This window comes from Anas acuta, chromosome 5 (assembly GCF_963932015.1).
Source record: "Anas acuta chromosome 5, bAnaAcu1.1, whole genome shotgun sequence".
NCBI classification, from domain to species: Eukaryota; Metazoa; Chordata; class Aves; order Anseriformes; family Anatidae; genus Anas; species Anas acuta.
This window is the reverse complement of record NC_088983.1, coordinates 34,715,233-34,736,281: the sequence shown is the minus strand read 5'-3', so window position 1 is coordinate 34,736,281 and position 21,049 is coordinate 34,715,233. Positions and strand designations below refer to the sequence as shown.

General features: G+C 34.9%; 1 protein-coding gene across 5 annotated transcripts in view; it reads left to right on the top strand.

Moving 5' to 3' along the window:
- Positions 1–21,049, top strand: part of TTBK2 (tau tubulin kinase 2) — an 84,266-nt gene that overhangs the window by 14,269 nt on the left and 48,948 nt on the right. For 3 of the 5 annotated variants that reach the window (XM_068684008.1, XM_068684009.1, XM_068684007.1), the window contains exons 2-6: positions 6,206–6,365; positions 9,642–9,789; positions 14,465–14,538; positions 16,365–16,505; positions 18,700–18,804. In XM_068684008.1, coding sequence (XP_068540109.1) covers positions 6,297–6,365; positions 9,642–9,789; positions 14,465–14,538; positions 16,365–16,505; positions 18,700–18,804 — 537 coding nt within the window. In that variant the 5' untranslated portion in view covers positions 6,206–6,296. Of the gene's footprint in view, positions 1–6,205; positions 6,366–9,641; positions 9,790–13,036; positions 13,133–14,464; positions 14,539–16,364; positions 16,506–18,699; positions 18,805–19,728; positions 19,801–21,049 lie in introns of those variants that run through there. The other 2 variants (XM_068684010.1, XM_068684011.1) reach the window with 2 other exon arrangements.

Sequence of the window (21,049 nt, the reverse complement as noted above, 5' to 3'; positions counted from 1 at the left end):
AAATTGAGAATAATATAATTGTAATGAAATTAACTTCTCTGAAGGTTTATGTTTCCGTTTCTTCAGTTTTAAAGGCTCTGCACCTGAGTCTGTAGTTCAACAACTGGTTTGAGTTGAAAGTACCACATAACAGTCCAGCCCTTCCCTCTCCCCCACAGCTAACTTCCACTTTTTCCCTTGTTCTGACATAAGTCTTTGTGCAATTGTGTGACAAATCAAATAAGGAAATTAACTCACTCAACTGAAAAATACCATGGCAAAACCACCATGGTTTGAATAGAGTTTTTGTTTTATGATATATTCTAGTTCTCCCTGGCCAAAAATTTCCGATTTTCTGTAGGTACTAAATTACATCCTGCATTTCTCCCAGGAGCCATAACCCTATAGTCTTTCCTTGTCACATGCTTACCTCAATGCTTCCTTTTTATTATTGGAAGGTCTCAAGTACCTTTCTTAGTTGCTCTAATCAAGCAACATAATAAAGTTTATTTCAGTGCAATTGTTTTCATGTTAAACTTAATTTTGAATTTGCTGCACCTATTTGGGCTTGAAAAGGGGTTTGTGTGCCTAAAACTTGTATGTTTTTGCTGCCTGTTTAATAAAAGATCATATAGTCCTTCCATAAACTTTGCCTTTACTTTTTTGTAATGTTCTTGTGCTGGATTCTGTTGCAAACTGGAAATAGTGTGGTAGCTTGAAATATGTGTTTTTGAAATAAGGCTGTTATCTTGAAACTAAGTGTTATATATTTAACTTTGTCTTCAAACTGAGGAAAATATTGCCACTTTTGTAATAACAACATAGCTGAATGTGCAGAAGTTGCCAGAAGGGAATCTAGACTCTTTGGCAGTAGATCACAAGACAGTTGGGAGCTTTTCACACCTGGAATCTGCAAGTGGTGATGAGAATTTTGGCACCCAAGAGCTTGAGATAGGAAAACATAAAATGGCATTGGTTATGTATAGTTTTGTTTTTGTTTTTTTTTTTTTTTTAACAACCAGTACAGTTGGAAATTTAGGTCAAGGTCTTAAATTTAGCTTTCTCATTGACATGCTGGATAATGATTTTCAGTGATGTTCAAGAACCCCACTTCCAATGAATGCATGCAGAAAGTATTCTGATTCTAAGTGTAAGATAGCTTTCTAGTTTGGGTGTTCAAACAGATGCACTTAAGGCATTTTTGGCCTTAGAATTTGCAATTTGAAAATGAGTTTTAGGGTGTCTATGGAAGTAGACTTTACCATAAATTAAATGGAGTTAAGACCTTTGAAAATGCCCTGCCTTGGTTTTCTGTTTATACTGACTTTCCTTTCCTCCTTTAAATTCTTCTCCTGCTCAGAAGTAGAAAGCACAGAAGTGGAAAGTGACTTTGGAGGATTCCAGTTATTTAAATGAATGAAGGCAGCCAGATAGAAATAATAACACAGAGAGTTCCTAATAGCAAAGCATTGATATTATTCCACATGGGAGGCCACAGGACTTCTATTTTTCCTTTTGTGGAACAGAAGTAATATTCTGTCCTTGTTTTGTCCTGAAATTTACAGTACCGGCCTTCAACCAAAATTGTCTGTGCTATTTTCTCAACCTTGGGTCTAGATTTAAACATTTATAAGGACTGGTAAGCAGAGATTGGCTTCAGTTTAGGGTGATCTCTAAAGAAATTCTTACATACACAGTTACACGTGTACATGCACCCAAATCACATTACATGATTGTCTTTGTGTGCTGAACTACACTCAGCCCTTAGAAATGTGACTTCTATTATCTGTAAGTTTTGCATTGTTATCTGATAGCATATGATCTTTTCATATACTTGTTTGGGCTAAATTACAGAAGTCTTGTGGGGAAGTGATACGTAGTTAAATGCAGTTTAAGTGAGTACAAGAGTTTTGAATAATTAATGCTTTGTGTACAATATTATGTTTTGGATATAAGGACCAATTGTCCTTTAACTGTATTATACTGTGATCGGTTCCCTGGCAAAGGAAGGCTTATGTTATGGAAAAATTCTGTACTCATTTTGTTGTCCTAGTTATTCCATGAACTGTCACCTGGAAATAAATTTGCCAAAGGGCTAATTGTCTTTTGTCAAAGGGCTAATTGTCTATGGTAATTCTGTTATCCTCTCTATTTCCTCTCTTGATATAAACTGGTCTGATAGGAAAACTGATGAATGTGTAATTTTGTGAAATATGTTGCAATTAAAATGTTCTTTACTTGTTTAGAAGAGTAATAAAGAAAAATTCCATGTGCAGAAAATGACCTTACTGCCACCTGTAGAACTGCACTGCTGAGGGACTCATCCCTTGAATGTGTAAGGGAAAGCTTGCACCTAAACTGTATGGCATTAACTATTCACGTGCTTCAGTGGGATACAGAGCACGCTGGAACCTTAAGTTCTTTACCAGCATTGTAAATTCTTCAGTTACTATGCTGAAAGCAATAGCTGGCTGTATTTCTGTAATAGAAATGGGACTATCTGAGTTTTTATGAACTTTTTATTCATCTGTGGAGTTGTGAATGGGTCCAAACAATCTGAATTTAAATCCTCCAGAATTCAGAGAAGTTTCAGTTTTGGTTTTGTTCTGAGCACCCCCTCTGTAAAATGTGTATATATGTCTGTCCAAAAAGTCCTTTTATTGTAGAATCAGAGAACAGCTAGAGTTGGACGGGACCTTTAAAGGTAGTCCACTCCAAAAATGTCATTTTATTCCGTATGAATTTGAAGAAGGTAACCTAAATTGCACATACCAGATTATGTTTTCTATCATTAGATAAGGAGTATCAAGATATTTGTCCACTGCAGTACATTAATAAGTCTTAACAATTTTTCAGTTTCACTGTGTTAAGGTCATTGGAGTACACATTAGAACAATGAAAAACAATCTATAACAGACTGTGAATAAAAGCTTTAAGCAGTGCATGAGAGTAAACATGCAGGGTGTATAAGTATCTGATACAGTTGTGATTTAGCAGAAGCATAAATCAGCTTTAAACTTAGGGAAATAAGACTGTGAGCAGAAATAAACGGAAAATCCATCTTTTGTCCATATTAAGCATTGGTACGATCAAGTGTAATTCAGTGTTGGTGTCTCACTCATGGTTGCTGCCCATCCTGCAAAAAGAATGTGGAGCAAGGAGAGGCGTTTCAAAGGAGGACCACATAAAAGACTCATGGGATAGGAAGGAAGGCTTAATTTAGAGGAGGTTAAAAATGATTTGATCCCTGTGTTTAGATGCTTAAATGAGGTAAAATTACCAGGAATGGAATTCAGTTCTAAAAGTGTGACAAAGTCCTGTAGTAAGAAACTAAAATTAGGCAGATTAAACCTTGAAACAAAACAAGTCCTGCTTGCTGTGAAGGAAAGGACTTGCTGAGACATTTTATCAAGGAAGGCAGGGGACTTCTCGTCATTTGGAACCTCATGCATCAAGTACATCTGCGTATTCACTGAGGGGGGTGGTGGTGAAGGGTGGCCTGAACAGGTTGAAGTTCAGGCTAATTTCAGGCTCCCTGGCATTGAATTCTGAATGCCTGAATACTGAGGCTCCTTTATCTGGGGTCTTGAAGAATCAGGTTGTCCAAATTAACCTCAACATGTTCATAAAATTTGTGTTTCTTAAGTAAAACAGTGCTTGCTATTCTATGTGCACTGTAATAGGGCTAGCTTCTTAAGCTTCAGGAGGTGTTTAGCACCTTGCCTTTGGGGCTCAGGAGAGAACTTTGGCTTCCTGTGTGTGGTTGTTTAATGCGTCCTGGGATTTTGGTGTTTTGAATATCAGAGTATGATGATGTAGAATAGATTTTCTTACTTTGTAATGATATAGGATGTCAAGAGATTTAACAAACAATTAATATACTGGAATAGGATTGAGGAATTGTGCATAAATGAAGATTTTGTTATCCTGGCCATGCAGATGTTATTCATAGCAACAGTATTTTTACTGTATTTCTTAAAATATAGCCTGGTTCTGTGGGTGTATGTATTGTAACATTGCATTCTGGGCTAGCTACTGATGCTCCCTTAGCGTGCTCAAGCCTCCATGAATCAATAGCTTTCAAAAATGTTTGTCAAAGCTGTGACTATAAATTTTCATTTGGAACGTATCCAGAAAAATAAAAATAAAAATCTAATCAGATACCAGATCAAGGCTGATAGCAATACTGATACAAAACTCTAAAACCATTGTTGTCATATCTTTGCTTTAGCAAAGCATTTCCTTTTTCTGCAGGTGATGTTAGTTCACTTGTTTGAAAGCTTTACCAAAATTCATTGTTTCCAGTTTTAGATTTTGCTGCAGTGAAATGAATACTTTCTCCATTACTTTTTATAAACAAATGCCAGGAAAGTAAAAAAGAGTCAAAAAAAGATAAGAGAGTAAAAGTAGTACTTAGTGAAGACCACCCCATAATTGGAAAGTGGTAGAAGGATAAACAAAGGTTTGGGCAAATAGAAAAATCATTGAACATGCTGTAAACGTGCAATTTTAGAAGTGTTTAATAGACCTTTGTCCCTTTGTTAATACTGTTTCAATTTCTCTTTGGCCCGCTTAATTCTTGACTGTGTTATGATAACTCTATTACTAAGGTCAGTAATTATGGTCAGTGGTTTGTAATGCTGAGAGTGTTAACATAAATCACCATGGCTTTCTTTAGAATTTTGACCTTATCTACAGGGGAGAATTTACCAGCACCAGTACAATTGAAATTGGTTTAGTTCAAGATGATTAAATTCCAGGGTGGACACTCTTACTCAGAATACACAATCTTAATTTGGTTTCACTTCATTCGTTTAAATTAAACCAATTCAGGCTGTGTATTCATAATGAACATGCTTTCACAGGTATTTAATCCACTCTAACTAATTAGGTATAAATTCAAATCTTCAGCTAATTCAGATTAATTTTTCTCCAGAGGTTTCTGCTTTGTTGGAGTTGGTTCGAATGTCAGAATTTACAATTCAAGCAAGAAGGACATAAATTAAATAGAAAAAAATAATATGGAAGAATATGAATATATAAAAAAAAACACAACCAAAACACAATCACTGTCACATCAAATCTCTATCTTTAAAACTAGGTTTATTAAACAGTGATTTTATTTTATTTTATTTTAGGGTTTTGTTTTTGCTTTAAGTGTAATTTAACCACAGTAGTAAATTTGGCACTTCAGTGTATAAAAATGTATCCTGTTAATTTAAACCAGAATGGTTTTATGGATGTTGTATACCATTGGTGTGCTGAATCAGGGGTAAGAGAGCTTTCCACTTTTAGTTAATACTGTTTTGGCAGTGATTGAAATAACTGACACAAATACACTTTTGAAGAGTCTTACATTGAATAAGAGAGCTTGTATCATTATATCAATCTAACAAGCACAATTCTAGAAAAGCTCATAGCAAATGAAAAAAGCTTTTTGACTGGTTGGAGTGGGTGCTGATGAGAGTCATTATGTGTGGACTAATCTCCAAAGTAAAAAAAATTATATTGCTATATAAAATTTGCTTAGATATTATCACCAAAATTGAAGAATTAAAGTGAATTACTCAACACAAGTTTTTTTTTTCTTTTCTTTTTTTTTTTCCTTTTTTTTTCTTCTTTCACCTTTTAGCTGTTTGTACCCTGGCATATACCAGTGAAATTGCACTTTTAGATATATTTAATCATAAATAATACTAGCTATGTGAACTACATTGTAAAACATGAAGTAGTTGGTAGGCATTACAATAAATTAAATATAAATTAGAATTTCGATATAAGTATTTATTTCTTTAATTTTGAGGTTAATATTTTTTCAAGCATGTTATTATACATGTATATTACTATTATTTAATCAATTATCTGGTAAGGTATTAATTATTTCATGGTTAGAAAGTTATTATTAAAATTGAAAAATGTAATTATGGTTTACAACAATTTGAAGCTGCCAGCATATTCTTACTCACAATATAAATTTGAAAACGTTTATGTTCACTGGTATTATTTGGAGGGTGGGCTTGGTAGTTTTAATGTGAGCAGGTTAAAACAATTAAGGAACAATATACATGGATTTTTTTCTGTACTGAATGTTGTCTATAATTCTGACATAAGTCTCTATAGGATATGAAAAAGCTAGTTAGCATGCTAGGTGAGAAGCACAACTATTTCTGTATTTCATGTCATTCTGTTCATCACTGATATCCTGTGTTCTGTGCTGTTTCTTCAGGCAGTGGTTAAATGGAAGCCACTCCTGGGATCTGGATGGTTTTTGCTGACCCAGACTTCGCATAGCAGTTCCCGCGCATCAGGAGGTTGCAATGAGTGGAGGAGGGGAGCAGCCTGACATCCTCAGTGTGGGAATCTTGGTCAAAGAAAGATGGAAGGTGGTGAGTATGCCTTCCTGCAATTCTTTTTCTCCTTTAAAAATATTCCTGTTAGGATACTGAATCCAATCAGCTAGTGATTATCTCAGTCCATTTCGGAAATCGCTCAGGCATCTTCTTGAAACTAGTCAGATCGTGAGACTTGTTACTTCTTATAGAATGCTCTTTCAGGACCTTGCTGCTCTTCCAAGTAGAAATGAATTTCGTTTGTTATATTGCAGCAAAGATTTATTCATGACTGATTTATATCCATTTGATTGTGTGCCCATATTGGCTTTACCGTAAATAGCTCTGTTCCATTTTGGTGTTCATATCCTTTATTTACATCTAGAGAGTCATAATATCTGTTCTAAACTATTTTTGCTGGGAAATCAAGCAGAGTTCTCGTAGTTCCTTCTCCACTCTCCTGATCATTTTAGAATTTTGATGCATGCAGATTTTTTTGAGATTGAAAACAGAACAAAACAAAGAAATCCTTGTCAAGGTAGAATATATTGAGCAGATGTGGGAAGAAACCAATATGAGTGAATAGGCAGCTGTTGTTTGAACTCAAAAGCCAAATGGAAGTGACCAGAGGGTGGAAAAGGGGATGAGCTGTTCAAGAGGGAAATGGAGACAATGCCTTTGTGTGTCGGAATGAGTATTTAGGAAAGCCAAAGCTCAGCATACAGTTGAAACTGGTGAGGGATATGAAAAGCAACATGAAAAGTTTCTGTTGGGACACTGGCAGCAAAAAGACCAAGGAGAGTGTGAGGTCATTGCTGAATGTCATGTGTGACCTAGTGACAAAGGTGGAAAATTCTTTTTCTGCCATCAGAGGTTCATTTGTGCCTGGAATTATTGACTGCCATCATTATTGGATGTATGTTAATGATTCTGGTGTATTTCATCTGAGGATAGAAATTGATCTGTTTATCAATGTGGTGGCTTGTTCATTTGTTATTTTAGTCCACAAGCCCAAAACAAAAGAACTTTCAGAGGCAGTATTGCTCAGTCTGGCCATGTCTCAAAGCTGGTAAATTGAAGTTATATGATAAATTGCTGTAAGTCTGTCCAGTGAGTGGCAAGGACGGCTGTGTCATGTCTTTCCTTTTCCTCTTCCCCTTTCTCACCATGCATTTTCACTGTCCCCCCCTGTGCTTATACTAGTGCTTATGCTGAAAATCACAGTCAGATCAACATCTGTGTTTAGCTGTTTGAACACAGACACTCGCTCAGGGCTCAGGAAGATAGCGGTATTACCAGACCAAGTGGTAGAACATTACCAGACCAAGAGGTGCAGGCCAAATGGCCTGTCAAGTGGCTGAATCAGTTACAAAACTACATGTTTGATTGTACAACTTGTACATATAGGCCTACGAATACATCTATATTGAATACCATCAAAACCTGCTAGATTTTCCAATGTTTAGATGATATTTGTTCCCTTTCTGTAAGGACTAATGGTCTGCATATGTTACATTTGAATGTAACCATGTTGTACCAAGTATTTCATGGGACTTGAAAATACCCTATTTCTTATAGCTTGTTGTCATTTTAGCGTTAACACCAGATTCTTACCTGAATACTACCTAAAACAAATCATGTCCAAAGATACTAACTTATTATTCAGGGTTTGTAATATCCTGTAGCTGAACTTGTTAGTTTTTTTTTAAATGTGCTGCTTAAGTAGTAGTAGCCTTAAGCCTGTGGTTGTGTTTTCATTACCCTGCTTCAGAGAACGTATACAGGCTGTCTGAGGGGATATTGAATTTGTCAGCCGCTAGTGTGTTTTTTAGAAGGAAGTGATCATCTGAATTTGCAATCAACAGATGTTGCAATAGGAGCTGATATTTAGGTAGGTTAGTTAAGTTTTAACTTAGTGTGGTGTCTATCCAGTGCACCTTTTTAAAGTTGGCAACGTAAGGCCAGAGGAAGTGAAAAAAAACTATCTTGAAGCCTATTTTCCTCATCTTAAGAATATTGGAATAAGACTTGCTTGCAATGGTAAAAGATCTTCGGATCAGAAAATGAATGATGAAATACTGAGTATTGTTGCAATCTTACAGAATAAAAATTTCATGTGATATGACTTGGATTTAAAAATGTAAGGAAAAAAGTGAATATACCTTATTTGATCTGTTTCCTTCTTCTTAGAGGTCTAGGCTATTTTTAAAAATGTGTTTTGCTTCTCAGTCAGGTGGCTGATTGGCTAGATTAGGAGACATTAGATTCATTTTCAGAATCTGAAGACAGGTCAGCATATTGCTGATCTCTAGATCCTCGGAATGTTTAGACAACATTTAATATGGTGTAGTCTTTTTAAAGTGACATTTAGAAAATCATGTCAGTCATTTCAAGGTAAAATATAATTAAAGATAAAAAAGAAAATGAAGTATTGTATATTCCTTGGGTTATGTTCATTTTGTCTCTGTTTCTCTTTTATCAATAGTAGGTACAGGAGAGATCACCATATGAAAACATTATGAAATAACATTGACATTTTGATAGTGAAAGAGACAGGTCATTGTCTCCTGTGAATATTTAAAGCAGAGTGAAAACACAACTATTAATATTTCCTCTGAGTATAGCATAAACTAGTTAATATGCCAGGAGCATTCTTTGTACCTCCTCCTAAAACAGATGCATGTTGCAGTGGTGCCTGTTTCTTTGGAATGTCTGTTAATAAGAGTAGTGTTAGTGAACCATAAGTAGATGAGCAACATTTAATATACATATTCAAAGATAATCTTAGCCACTTTTTTTTTCATTTATGATTTAGCTTTTGTGTGAGTCACTGCACAGAATAGAAATTTCTGGCTTTTTGCACTAAGTACAAGAAGTTGTATACCTTTAGTATTCTGTATTTCTGAGGAAAAAAAGAAAAAGGTGGCATATTTTTAAATGCCACTGTGCATTTGTATTTGAAGGTCTCTGTGTAGCATATGGCTATTTGAGGAAAGTATATATTCAGCATGCTGACTTTGGTCAGTTTCATGCTGGGAATTGTACTCTTATAGTGTATTAAATGAAGGAATTTTAGTGCAGATGGACATCAGGTATATTAACTTGTTTTCCTATGATTCTCTTCCAAATTGTCTGTGGTTAACCATACCTTTTTAGATTTTTCAATAGTTCTTTTACTTACTCAAGGATACAATTATATTCATTTAAAATCTGTTAGTAATACAATAGTGTTTTCAGTTTGAAAGACAGAGCAAGGAAGTATTGATGTTTTGTTTCCTTTTTTTCTCCCCATTTTTTAATCTGTTGTTGTTTGTGTTTATTTTTTCAATGTAGTTAAGGAAAATAGGAGGTGGAGGATTTGGAGAAATTTACGATGCACTGGACTTGCTTACTCGGGAAAATGTTGCATTGAAGGTCGAGTCAGCTCAGCAGCCAAAGCAAGTACTGAAAATGGAAGTAGCTGTGTTGAAGAAATTGCAAGGTAGGACTATACCCTGGATATGGAGGAGGTAGCATGTCATTTTATACTTTTAAAAAAATCACAATAATCTCTATTTAGTCATAGTTCAAGTTAATACTCCCCATATTTTCCAAATTTTTGATAAATGGTTGTTAAGAATGGAATAGAAGCTCATTCAGCTTCTGAAAGTTTTGCTACTATGAACTTTTACTTTGAAACGGTATGACATAAAAATAAAAGGAACAACAAAAAACGAAATTGCTTGCAAAACCTGTGCTCAACTGTAGTTTATTCTGGATCTACATAATCTATGTTTTTTATTCTCTCATTTGTTGGTAATACAAAGAAAGGAGACCATCTTAAAAAGAGAAAACAAAACTAAACAAAACAAAGCTATCTAGCATTGAATATTTGAGTGTCCTTAACATGCCAACAAGGATAAGAATATTTATATTTCTTCTTTCTTGGCAACACTTACAAAGGCTACTTTAAGGTTGAAATGGGAAGCATAATAAGACAAAAATAAACCCCACAATTTAAAAATCCTTTATAGAAGAAATAATTATTAGTATGTAAAATCCTGAAATACTTTCAGGGTTCAGTTCCTTGACCATTCAGGATCATAGCTTTGAATAGTCACTTTTGATGCACCTTTTAATACTTCAATATCTGAAGCTATTAATACAGAGAAATATGCAGTAGCATCTCTTCACTGCTGTATGCATTATATATAAGATACACGAGTATAAGATTCAAGATAAAGTTTCAAAGGTGACTTTTTTCTTTAAACAATATATGTTGAATCTGGAAGATTTGACTGATATATCAGTCCCTGTCAGCAGTCAGATTTTTTTCCAAGTTCGAATAAAACAAAATCTGCATGACATATGGTGCTGCCTAATCAGCTATAGAGGTTAGATTGCAACAGAAATTGACAGCCTCTATAGATTTAAGAGGGCAAGCATGTCACATGTGATAGTGTTAACAAACTGTTCCTATGTTCATGTGTTTTTAAAGACTTTCACAATAGCATCTAATATTAATTACATAGTTGAGCAAGGAGCTTCAGGGGGGTCCATATTATCTCTCTTTGAATTGTAGCTTTTCCAGTCCAGAGACACCAATCCTAAATTTAGAAAACATTGGCCACGGTTGCTGAAAGAAATTATTTTAAGAATTGTGAGTTTTGAAGAAACAAATACCTTGTAACTCCTAGGTTTTTAAATGCCCAGAATTAATTTTTCTACCTTTTTTTTTTTTTTTTTTTTTCTGTATGCATGAGTCTCATTCTATTACTAAAAAAAAAAAGAAAGAAAGAAAAAGAAAAGTCTCTAAGAGGGTATAGATGAAACAGGAGAAAAATAATATCTGAAATAAAATTGTGGAATTTGCTTACTTTACGATGCCAATGTATTTGTAAAAACGTAGCCCATATCCAACTGTGTACCTGAAGTCCTATTTACTTATTTGTGGCATTCATGTTATGGCATTCATGTTGTTCAATTTGTATTTAAAATGTTTCATATAACATTCTACTTTGAATTCAAGTGTAGTGAAGTTTGAGTTCAAAGGTTGCAAATGTTATTTTTCCTTAAAAACTTACCATCTTTTTACCTTTTGGCTTAGACAAGCATTTATCAATATTCCTACAAAGCTTTACAGAAGCTATAATATTAGTATTGTTCTTCCTTTGGGAGTATAACTCTGAAGTTTTCCTGTGGAAAAGTCTCTAGTTCTGCTGAATCCTAGGAAATGCTGTCTAGATGAAAAGAACGGAATAATGAGGCAAATAATCCAAATAATGTAAAATTCAAATAAAGAACTGTCACTTTTTGTTATTTATTTTCTCAATATAATTTTTTTCAGAGAAAGTAATAAATGGAAGTTTTCATGTAACTTAAAACCTGATTTCTTTACAAGTTCTTTGGAAGGTGCTCTTTTGACAACCTTCCTTATGAGAAAACAATCTAGAGTATTCCTTAATTCTTCTCTCTGATCATTCTCTTACACATTTTAAAAATACAAAATAAATAAATAAACAAATATTTGGGGAGGGGGAGGAGAAGAAAAACCAACAAACAAACAAAAAAAAAAAGAAAAAAGCCTGTGCTTGTATGACAGTAATGCTAGCAGTGACTGTTAGTCACACTTGCTGTGCAAGTGTAACTGCTGTGGCTTTAGATAGGGAACATTGTGGATGATCAGGAAAGTGGCTTCAGTAACAAATGTCACCCATAAACTTCATGGGTGTATTGAGATCTATGGTTTGCACAGATATTTTTATCCACGTTTGAAGGATTTTAATCAAATAGGATGTTGGATTACGGTAGAAAAAAAATGGTTCACATAAAATCTTGGCTCCTAGAAGCCATTTCTATTAATTTATCTACCTTTGCACATTTTTAGAGTGTAAGAACTAAGAATCTCTTGCAGAAGAAAGAAAAATAGACAAAGTGGGGAGTAGAAAGAAACTTTGTCCTTGCTTCTTGAAGAATATTTTTTATTAAATGCTTTATTTATTGCATAGTGGTTTTTTTTCTTACTTTTGATATACACATATATATTTTCTGGGGACTCACAGGTTCAGAGGAAGTGAAGATGTAGACAATTTTCTTAGGTTATTTTTATAACTACCTTCTAAAAGTGTATGTCTTCTGATACCAATTTTTATCTTGTTCTAACCTTTTTTTGGTGTGTATTTATGTAACTATGTATGTATATGTATATAGTTCTTATTCTGTTCTCAAAGGGCTAACGTTCTCTTACTTTCAAGCTGTTCTAGTTTTCTTGGACATAAATCAGAGGAACAAAAGTAATTGTCATAAAAATCCTTTTCTTGCAAACATCGGGCAGGTTTGATCTGTGAATATTATGTAATGAAAGATACGGTGTTTGCCTCACTGCTGGCATGAACTGACAGTATTGTTCAGAATTCTCTTGATGTGTGGAGCTGACTTATTTAAATATATATATTTATTATCATATATTACTTCTGGGGAATTTGTGAAGAAAAGGGCTTTTAGGGAGGAAATAAGCAGGTGTAATGTGTCCCGGTAAAGCAAAACAGACCTTTCAGTGTTTCCTAGAACTATGCACATTCTCATGGTTATGATCATACTTTAGTGTCTTTCTGAATTAGAATCTTATTTCACATAAACTGTGAAACTGAAGTGAGCATAACTTTTGGCAGAAGTGCAGGGATGTACTATTTTTTATTATTTTTGCTTTGAGAAATTTTGAAAATTAAAAGTGTGGTCATTCATTGCAGGGGTGAAATGAGTCATAACTTTATAGGTATGCAGTGCAGTGAATAAAGAAAAACTTCAAAGAAGCTCTTTTAAGACCCTGATCTATGCTTAAATATGTGAGTAGCTGTATGACTTATCTGTTAATTATGAGGGAGGAGTATGTTAAGTGATATGGCCATTTATTATAGTTCAGTCATTGATCGCATCCTTGATTTATTTGTTTATTTATTTTTTCCTGCCAGTGATTCTGTCTCCTAATTTTTATTATCAGAATACCATTTAACTCTTTAAACACTGCTTTTAAAAGAAATCTGCTGCAACAGATGGTTATTTTATTTAATCATGTTGTTTGGCCATCTGTTCACACAGTCAGATCAGAGAAGACAGATTTGTCAAATCTCACTCAGCGAGAGTGAGACTCCCTCAGTTGGTTTCTGTCTCACACAACCTTGACGACTTTTATCTCACTCATTTACAGCTCTGCAGCATAATTCAGTGATGGGTTGCTTCTGGTGTGGGCCACAGAGCTAGCTGTAGTGATACAGTGCAGTTTGAGGAATGGTTTTTAGTCCTCATGCTCTCCCTAGGAACCTTTTCAAGGGCACAGCCATTCACTGCAGGCTACTACTGTCTTTTTCTCCCCCTGCTCTACAGTCACAAGCTCACAGTTGTGTTACACACTGAGAGAAAAGGACCTCAAGGTATTTACAAAGTTGCAATAGGTATGTGTAGCCATGCTGAAGTGGAAGAGAATTAGGTTATTTGAATAATGTGTACATTTTCTATTTTTGTCCTTTGCCATTTCATCAATTCTTGATGAAAGTTAGTTTCCAAAGATTTTACCATACAACTGGAGTTGTTGATTCAGTTAAAATGGGCTTTCCTTGAACAAACCAAGTTTTGGTTGCTTACTGAATTTCTTAGATGAAAATCTGACCACAAAAAAGTGGACTAATATGTGTTTCTCTGAGCGTGTTCCTTCAGCATACCCACAGTGACTGTAAAATGAGTCATAAATATTTGAGATGAAACTTCATTAACTGGAAGCTGCAGCAATGAATATACAAAATTTCATGTTGAGAATTTTGCTGCAAATCCTTCATAAAATAATATTGCTCATCTCACTTAAATTGGTATTACTTATAGCTTAGCACTTACATATTTGCTGGAATTGTAGAGGTTTCTTTTAAAAGAATGTTTTAAAATTATTGCAATTAATCCTTTTTTTTTTAAAGACAACCTTTTTTAATTGTGTGGCAGGGAGTTTCCTAAGGAGACAATAAACAAGCAACCATTCTTCTGTCAAGTGAAGTGAGAATATTTAGAAGCTATATGACTAAGTTCTAGGGTTTTGATGGAGATTTTCTTGTTGCTTGCTAGGTATTTAAAGGAATAAAAACACAGAATGTCACTGTTGTTGCTGAAGTTGTTTCTGTTTATTCCCTCAGGAAAAGATCATGTCTGTAGATTCATTGGATGTGGAAGGAATGACAGATTTAACTATGTGGTCATGCAGTTGCAGGTCAGTGTATCAAACAGGACTCAAAAGTTTTCTGGTGTGTTTTGTTTTATTAGCCAAACATATGAAAATACCAGTAAAAATTTAGAGAATGACAAATGAAAAAATCAAACAGAGATCATAAGCAAATAGTACGGAGCTAACCTAATTTGAACATCTCCTTATATCCTTATCCTTTCATATGCTTTCCGTAATACTCTCAGAAAGGAGAAAGTTTGTATCCTTAGAAAGGCCTGACTATTGAAAGGAAGGTATTTACTGAGATAATAGACATTTCTTTGAAGACTTCAATGGAAAATAATGTAAACCAGCATGTTAGTCTGTTCATTTTGTTTACCTTTTTGCATGAAAATAAAAATAAAAAAAACAAACGGGGGTAGGGGAGCAGGATAAAATCATAGAATCATAGAATGTCTTGAGTTGGAAGGGACCCATACGGATGATTGAGTTCAACTCTTGGCTCAACATGGGACCACTGCAAAATCAGACTCTATGTCTGAGGGCATTGTTCAAATGCTTCTTGAACTCCAACAGGTTTGGTGCTGTGGCCACTGCCCTGGGGAGCCTGTTCCAGTCCCCTACCACCTCTCAGTAAAGAACCTTTTCCTAATCCCCAGCCTGACCCTCCCCTGTCCCAGCTCCATGCCATTCCCTTGGGTCCTGTCGCTGTCTCCAGAGAGCAGAGCTCAGCGCCTGCCCCTCCGCTCCCCTGGTGAGGGAGCTGCAGGCCGCCATGAGGCCTCCCCTCAGTGTCCTCTGCTCTGTGCTGAACAAACCAAGTGACTTCAGCTGCTCCTCATACATCTTGCCCTCTAGACCCTTTGCCATCTTTGTAGCCCTCCTTTGGATACTCTCTAATGGTTTTATGTTCTTCTTATATTGTGGTGCATAAAACTGCACATAGTGCTTGAGGTGAGGCTGCACCAGCACAGAGAAGAGTGGGACAATGCCTTCCCTCAAACAGCTAGCCATGCCATGCTTGCTGCACTCCAGGATACAGTTGGCCCTTTTGTCTGTCAGGGCATACTGGTGACTCATATTTGACTTGCCATTGACCATAAACCCCAGATCCCTTTCTGCAGGGCCTCTCATCCCCCAGACCATACATATAGCCAGGGTTGGTCCTTCACAGGTGTAGAATCTGACACTTGCTCTTGTTAAACCTAATACTGTTGATGATTGTCCAGATTTCTGTAGAATCACTATATAATGGATGATTAGAATCTAAAATTATGGTATTATTGCCCTTTATCATCTTGGTGAATACGAATGCTGGATAAAGAAGGGGCTCTAGTGAATATGCTGCTGAAGAAAGAAGTGAGCTCCATTTCATGTTGTTTGTCATCTGTTAATGAGATAGACCAACAGTTCTGTGGTGTCATGGGAGCATATTTCCTGAATTGTATGTATATATTTCATCTGTTTGGTTAAGTCACCTCAGTATAATTAAATAAATTACATACTTTTCCATAAGGAAGTGAGTATAAAGAAGTCTTTGTGAGTATTTTCTCCCTTCTAGTGTGCCACAGATATGACATTATCTAATGGAGAAATGCATTTGTTGTTAGTTTGGTCCATGTTATTTAGGCAAAGAAAGATACTAAAATGCATGTCTTCAAAAATAGGTTCTAAATTTAATGTTGGAGATCCTTAGGGACATCTGTTCATTAGTTGAGATGTGTTATCCCTGAATATGAAAACAAGTAATGAGTATTCCAACCATTAACAGCTGAAGAAAGGATAGGAAAACCATGCTATCTGTGGATGTTGGGATTAGTCTTGTTTGTTTTTGTTTCTTTCTTCTGAAAATGTCCTTTTAATTTGACCAGGGTCGGAATTTGGCAGACCTGCGTCGGAGCCAGTCTCGAGGAACGTTCACGATTAGTACTACTCTGCGGCTTGGGAAGCAGATTCTGGAATCTATTGAAAGTATTCACTCTGTGGGATTCTTGCACAGGGACATAAAGCCGGTAAGTCTGCTCATTACAACAAAAAAGGCAAGTAATATATAAGCATTAGATGGCAGCAGAAACAAGGATGGGTTATATACCACAAGATAAAATGAAAAAATGAGGAAGGATAGAAAACTGGATGTTTATTGATCAGGGCAGAATTTTCCTATTAAAACATTGAAATGGCAACCATAATAACCTTGGTCTTTGTCACATTTGTCTTCAGGACTTAGCCCTTCTTGCAATTTCATTAAGTTGGAAGCTAACACTTCCAACTCTTGTCTGTAGCATCATGCAAGCACAAGCGTTTGCACGTTGATCACACATACTTCAATTCATAGGTTCAACTGGTTTTTATCCTCAACCTTTGACATGAAGCAACTGCTCTAAATAAATCTAAGTATACACTTTGGTGTTTTCAGGGGGAAAAACCAAAGCAGTTTAATTTACTCTCGCAGCTTTGTGTTTCTACTGAAAGAGATTTTATATGCTTGAAACTTTGCTTCAAAATTTTTATCTTGCAGACTATTAAAACAGTAGTGTTTTAGGACATAGTGTATTATGTTCTTTGCATATTTCTAGTGAGGAGCTGGGAACAGGCATTTTACCTTTCTGTGGTATTGCAGAGATGATTTTTCCAGTGTGGACCTTATCTACTGTAACCTTTGGAATCAGTCAAGCTGAAGCATAGACTGTATTAGAGGATATTTTATAAGTTGTTTTCAAACTTCTCTTAATATGTCCCCTATTAAAAATGTCTGTGTTTATCTATATAAAAATAAGATATTTTGAAAAAAGCTCCTTGTCCAAAGCCATATTTTTATTTCAATTTTTAAGTTCTGAATGATAATCCCAAAACCCAGATAGCGTTTCCCACTTAGTTTGATGTCTTTCCTTAAGTAAGGAAATGCTTTGTAGCTAGTTAGCAGTTAAGAACCTGACAAATTGTGTATAGGAAAGTGGTATATCTGTCACTTATACCCAGCAAGGAAATTGTGGTCCACTGTGTAGCAATGTAATATGAAATAAAAGATTCCTGTAGAAGTGCATATTGCCTATTTTCTGAATTCTCTGAAGATTATAAGGAATAATGATACATATAACTTTTTTGTAAACTGACTAGTTTAGAAAAACAGCCTTTTTCTTTTTGTCTTTCACAGAAGTGGTAGATTTAGTTTTGAGTATTTGCTATTACCTTGTGATATTTTCCAGCGTATTGTGAAAAGTGAAATAACTATTGTAAGAACCTAACCTAACTACTTGCATAGTTTTTGTTATTGTTGTTGTTTCTCTGAACCACATGTAAGTTTGTGACCTCTTTCAGATATTATTCTTTTCAGACTTACCTGATGCATTGTTTCCCTAGGCTCTGATTTTCCCAAAGATGAGTGAAATCTTGTCTGAGTTGCAGAGAACTTTGAGTACCACTGATTCCCTTAGCAGAAAAACAAAAGTGTTTTTTTTTTCTGGAGTTAGTTCTGTTAAGCTTCCAGCTTGCTCAAATGTGTAGTTTCAATTGCATTTCATGGAATTATTGTTTCCTTTCTCTTTTTTATATTTTGTGATCCATTTTGAGGAGATTTGGTTGGGGGGAGAAAATTGAACTGATTCAAACACACATTAAAAAATCATAGACTGGCAGTTTAAAAAAAAAGAAAAATTACAGGGTTCATGTGGAATGTTAATGCACTGATGCAAATAAGAAAACTTATTGTGTGTTTTCAGAATAAATTACCTTCATAAGTCTTCACTGACTTTCCACCTCATACTGTGTTCCTTAGGTACTGTTTTTCCTCCACTCATGTAGGAAAAGAAAGTTTGCACCCCTTATTCTGTGTTCTGAGTTTATGTTATTAGTGCATTTTTATAGATCGGCAGTTTTTGGAAACACCCAAATCTAAAAATGTGAGCAGGTGAGATGGCAGGAAAGTTCTTGCTAGAAACGAGTAGATTCTAAATCATAAAAGTAAGATGACAATCTATTTGGGCTATGTAGGCAGCAGTTCAGATATGGTAAGTTCAGTGTCTGATTTTCTTAATGTTTTCTTCAAATTTATTGAGAGTTTAGTACAACTGAAAATACTGAAGGAACCATAGAGAAGCAGAACATGGGTTTTCTATGATTGTGTAACTGCATTAATATGTACATAGACTGAAGCATATATATATAAATATATAATACATCTGTATCTGTATTTGTTTTTCTTCCTAGTCTAACTTCGCTATGGGACGTTTTCCTAGCACCTGTAGGAAGTGTTATATGCTGGATTTTGGCTTGGCACGACAATTTACCAACTCATGTGGGGATGTCAGACCAGTAAGATATTTTCACAATTGTCAATGTGATTAATTGAATGCAGTAACACAGGCTTTTTTTTTTTTTTTTTTTTTTTTTTTTTTTTTTTTTTCTGGAGAGGTATGAGATCCACATTGAACTCATGATTGATCTAAACTTGACAAGCATCATCCCAGATCAGAAAAGCCAGCTGATTTATTGATTAGATTAAAAGATTGGTAGTTGGAAATGAATCTGGTTTCTGGCTTGAGGCATAGGTCTACTGTATAATTTTTTATGGATAATAGGTCTTTTAATTTGGAAAATTGAGTGAGAAATAGGTTTTCATTAAATATCAGAGTACTCTATTAGAGCTGATTTTCACTTGGTATTATATATTACTGAAAAAAATCTGTGCAGGAGAAAAAATAAAACTGTAAACTTCATACAATCTTCTGGAAGAGAAAGCTTTAATAATTAAAACAGTGATAGGACGCTGTAATTATATAACAGGACATAGCTTAGTGTAGTTGCTGTGTGCCAATGTGATGCAGTCTGAAGAAAATAGTAGCGAACAACATATCAGTGAGGTCATTGCAATTCTAAGTACAGTAGAGCCTCCCTAATTCACTGCTGGGGAGTCCCTTTATTAATTTCAAGTCAGTACCATTCTACATGGTAATGTCTAAATAAATGTATTGTCTTTATTAAACAAATTTAATTTACATTTTTATGGTAATAATGAATAGTGTACTATTGAATGATTCATTGACTAATGAGCAGTTGATATTGTGTAGCATATTTAGCAATATGACACGATTTGAGAGGTTGAAGCCATCTGTACAGGTTTTTCAATTAGATTCTTCCTAAGAAGTTGGGAAAGTGGCAAATTTTTCTGTGCAAATTATAAGGTGTGTGAACTAGTAAGGTAAATTAGCGAGGTTCTGCTATACTCTATTCCTTCAGCCATAATGCTGGACAATGCAATGAAAGCAAAGAGCAGGGGAGACCAACAGAGTGGCTGCTGCTGTTGGAAAGGTGAGCTAAACATTTTAAGTAGTTTAAAATTCTTTTATTATTTATCAATGTTTTCGTGTTCTGTATGTTTGGCTGCTTATAATGTTTTTCTAACAGACCTGTAATTTTGAAAAGAAAACAAATCCCAAGATTCTGTAATTTCAATATATATATATATGCACCCATACCCACACATTCCCAATCATAGTATTTTCAGAAAACATAGGTGATAACAACAGAGAATTTAATATTTCTGCTATTTTTTCTTTTGTAACAACTCAGCTCTTGCCTTTTGTTTTTCATTGCAGTGCCCTACAATGTAATGAAAGTAATTCTTCAGTTTAATCTGTTTAGAATTTTCTGACAATATAATCCATATTAATAGAGTGGCAGCGAGAAGAAAAAAAAGATGAGTTGTATTTGTATTTAATAGTCAGATATGACTCTTCTATAGATAGTTAGCAAGGACAGCAGTATGGTTGCTAATAAAATTTGTTAATATTTTCATGAAATGCCCTATGTGCTTCTCCTTTATACTATCCTTCTTCTTTATTAGATTTCTTTAGCAGATAATGCAAATAACCTGGAATATGTTAAAAATAGTACTCCATTGGTTAAGGACTCGTTCCTTAGTTAAGGTTGATTACTAGATTTCTATGAAAAGCTTTTAATATAACAAACTTATGCAGAAAGAATCCAGTCCAATTAAAATTTTACAGATCATCCCTGAATCCTAGAACTTCCATGACAAGTATTCTAAAAGAACACTTGTTCTGCTAAGAAGATAAGCTTTGGAAACTCTAGTATCAGGTTTTAGTCCATTTTGCAGCTTTGTATGTCACCCAACATTAAGGAATTCCTTGTGGCCATAAGTCCTTTTGTTCAGATCAGAAACATTTGTTGCACAGTAAGACAAAATAGACAAACACAGTTTAAATCAGGAAAGTTTGACAGTATTTCCCTCCAGAAATCACTAGCCAGCACTGCACTGGCTAACATGTAAACCCTTCAGTTGTTCTACATTTTTAGTGCTTGCTGTATTTTTCATTACATTGGGGTGTCATATGTAGGCTGTTTACAGAATTGAGGAATGAGCAATTTTTTAGTCCATTTCACTGTTTTATTCTGCAAATCTGTGGGATTTGCAATAGCATGATTTTCATCTTTGGATTAGATTACCTAAAATGACCTTCATTTGGTTTCCAGCAGCAGATGACAGTTTGACTGACTTTTTGAAGGGAAAAATATGACTTGAAGGAGATCTGTTGTG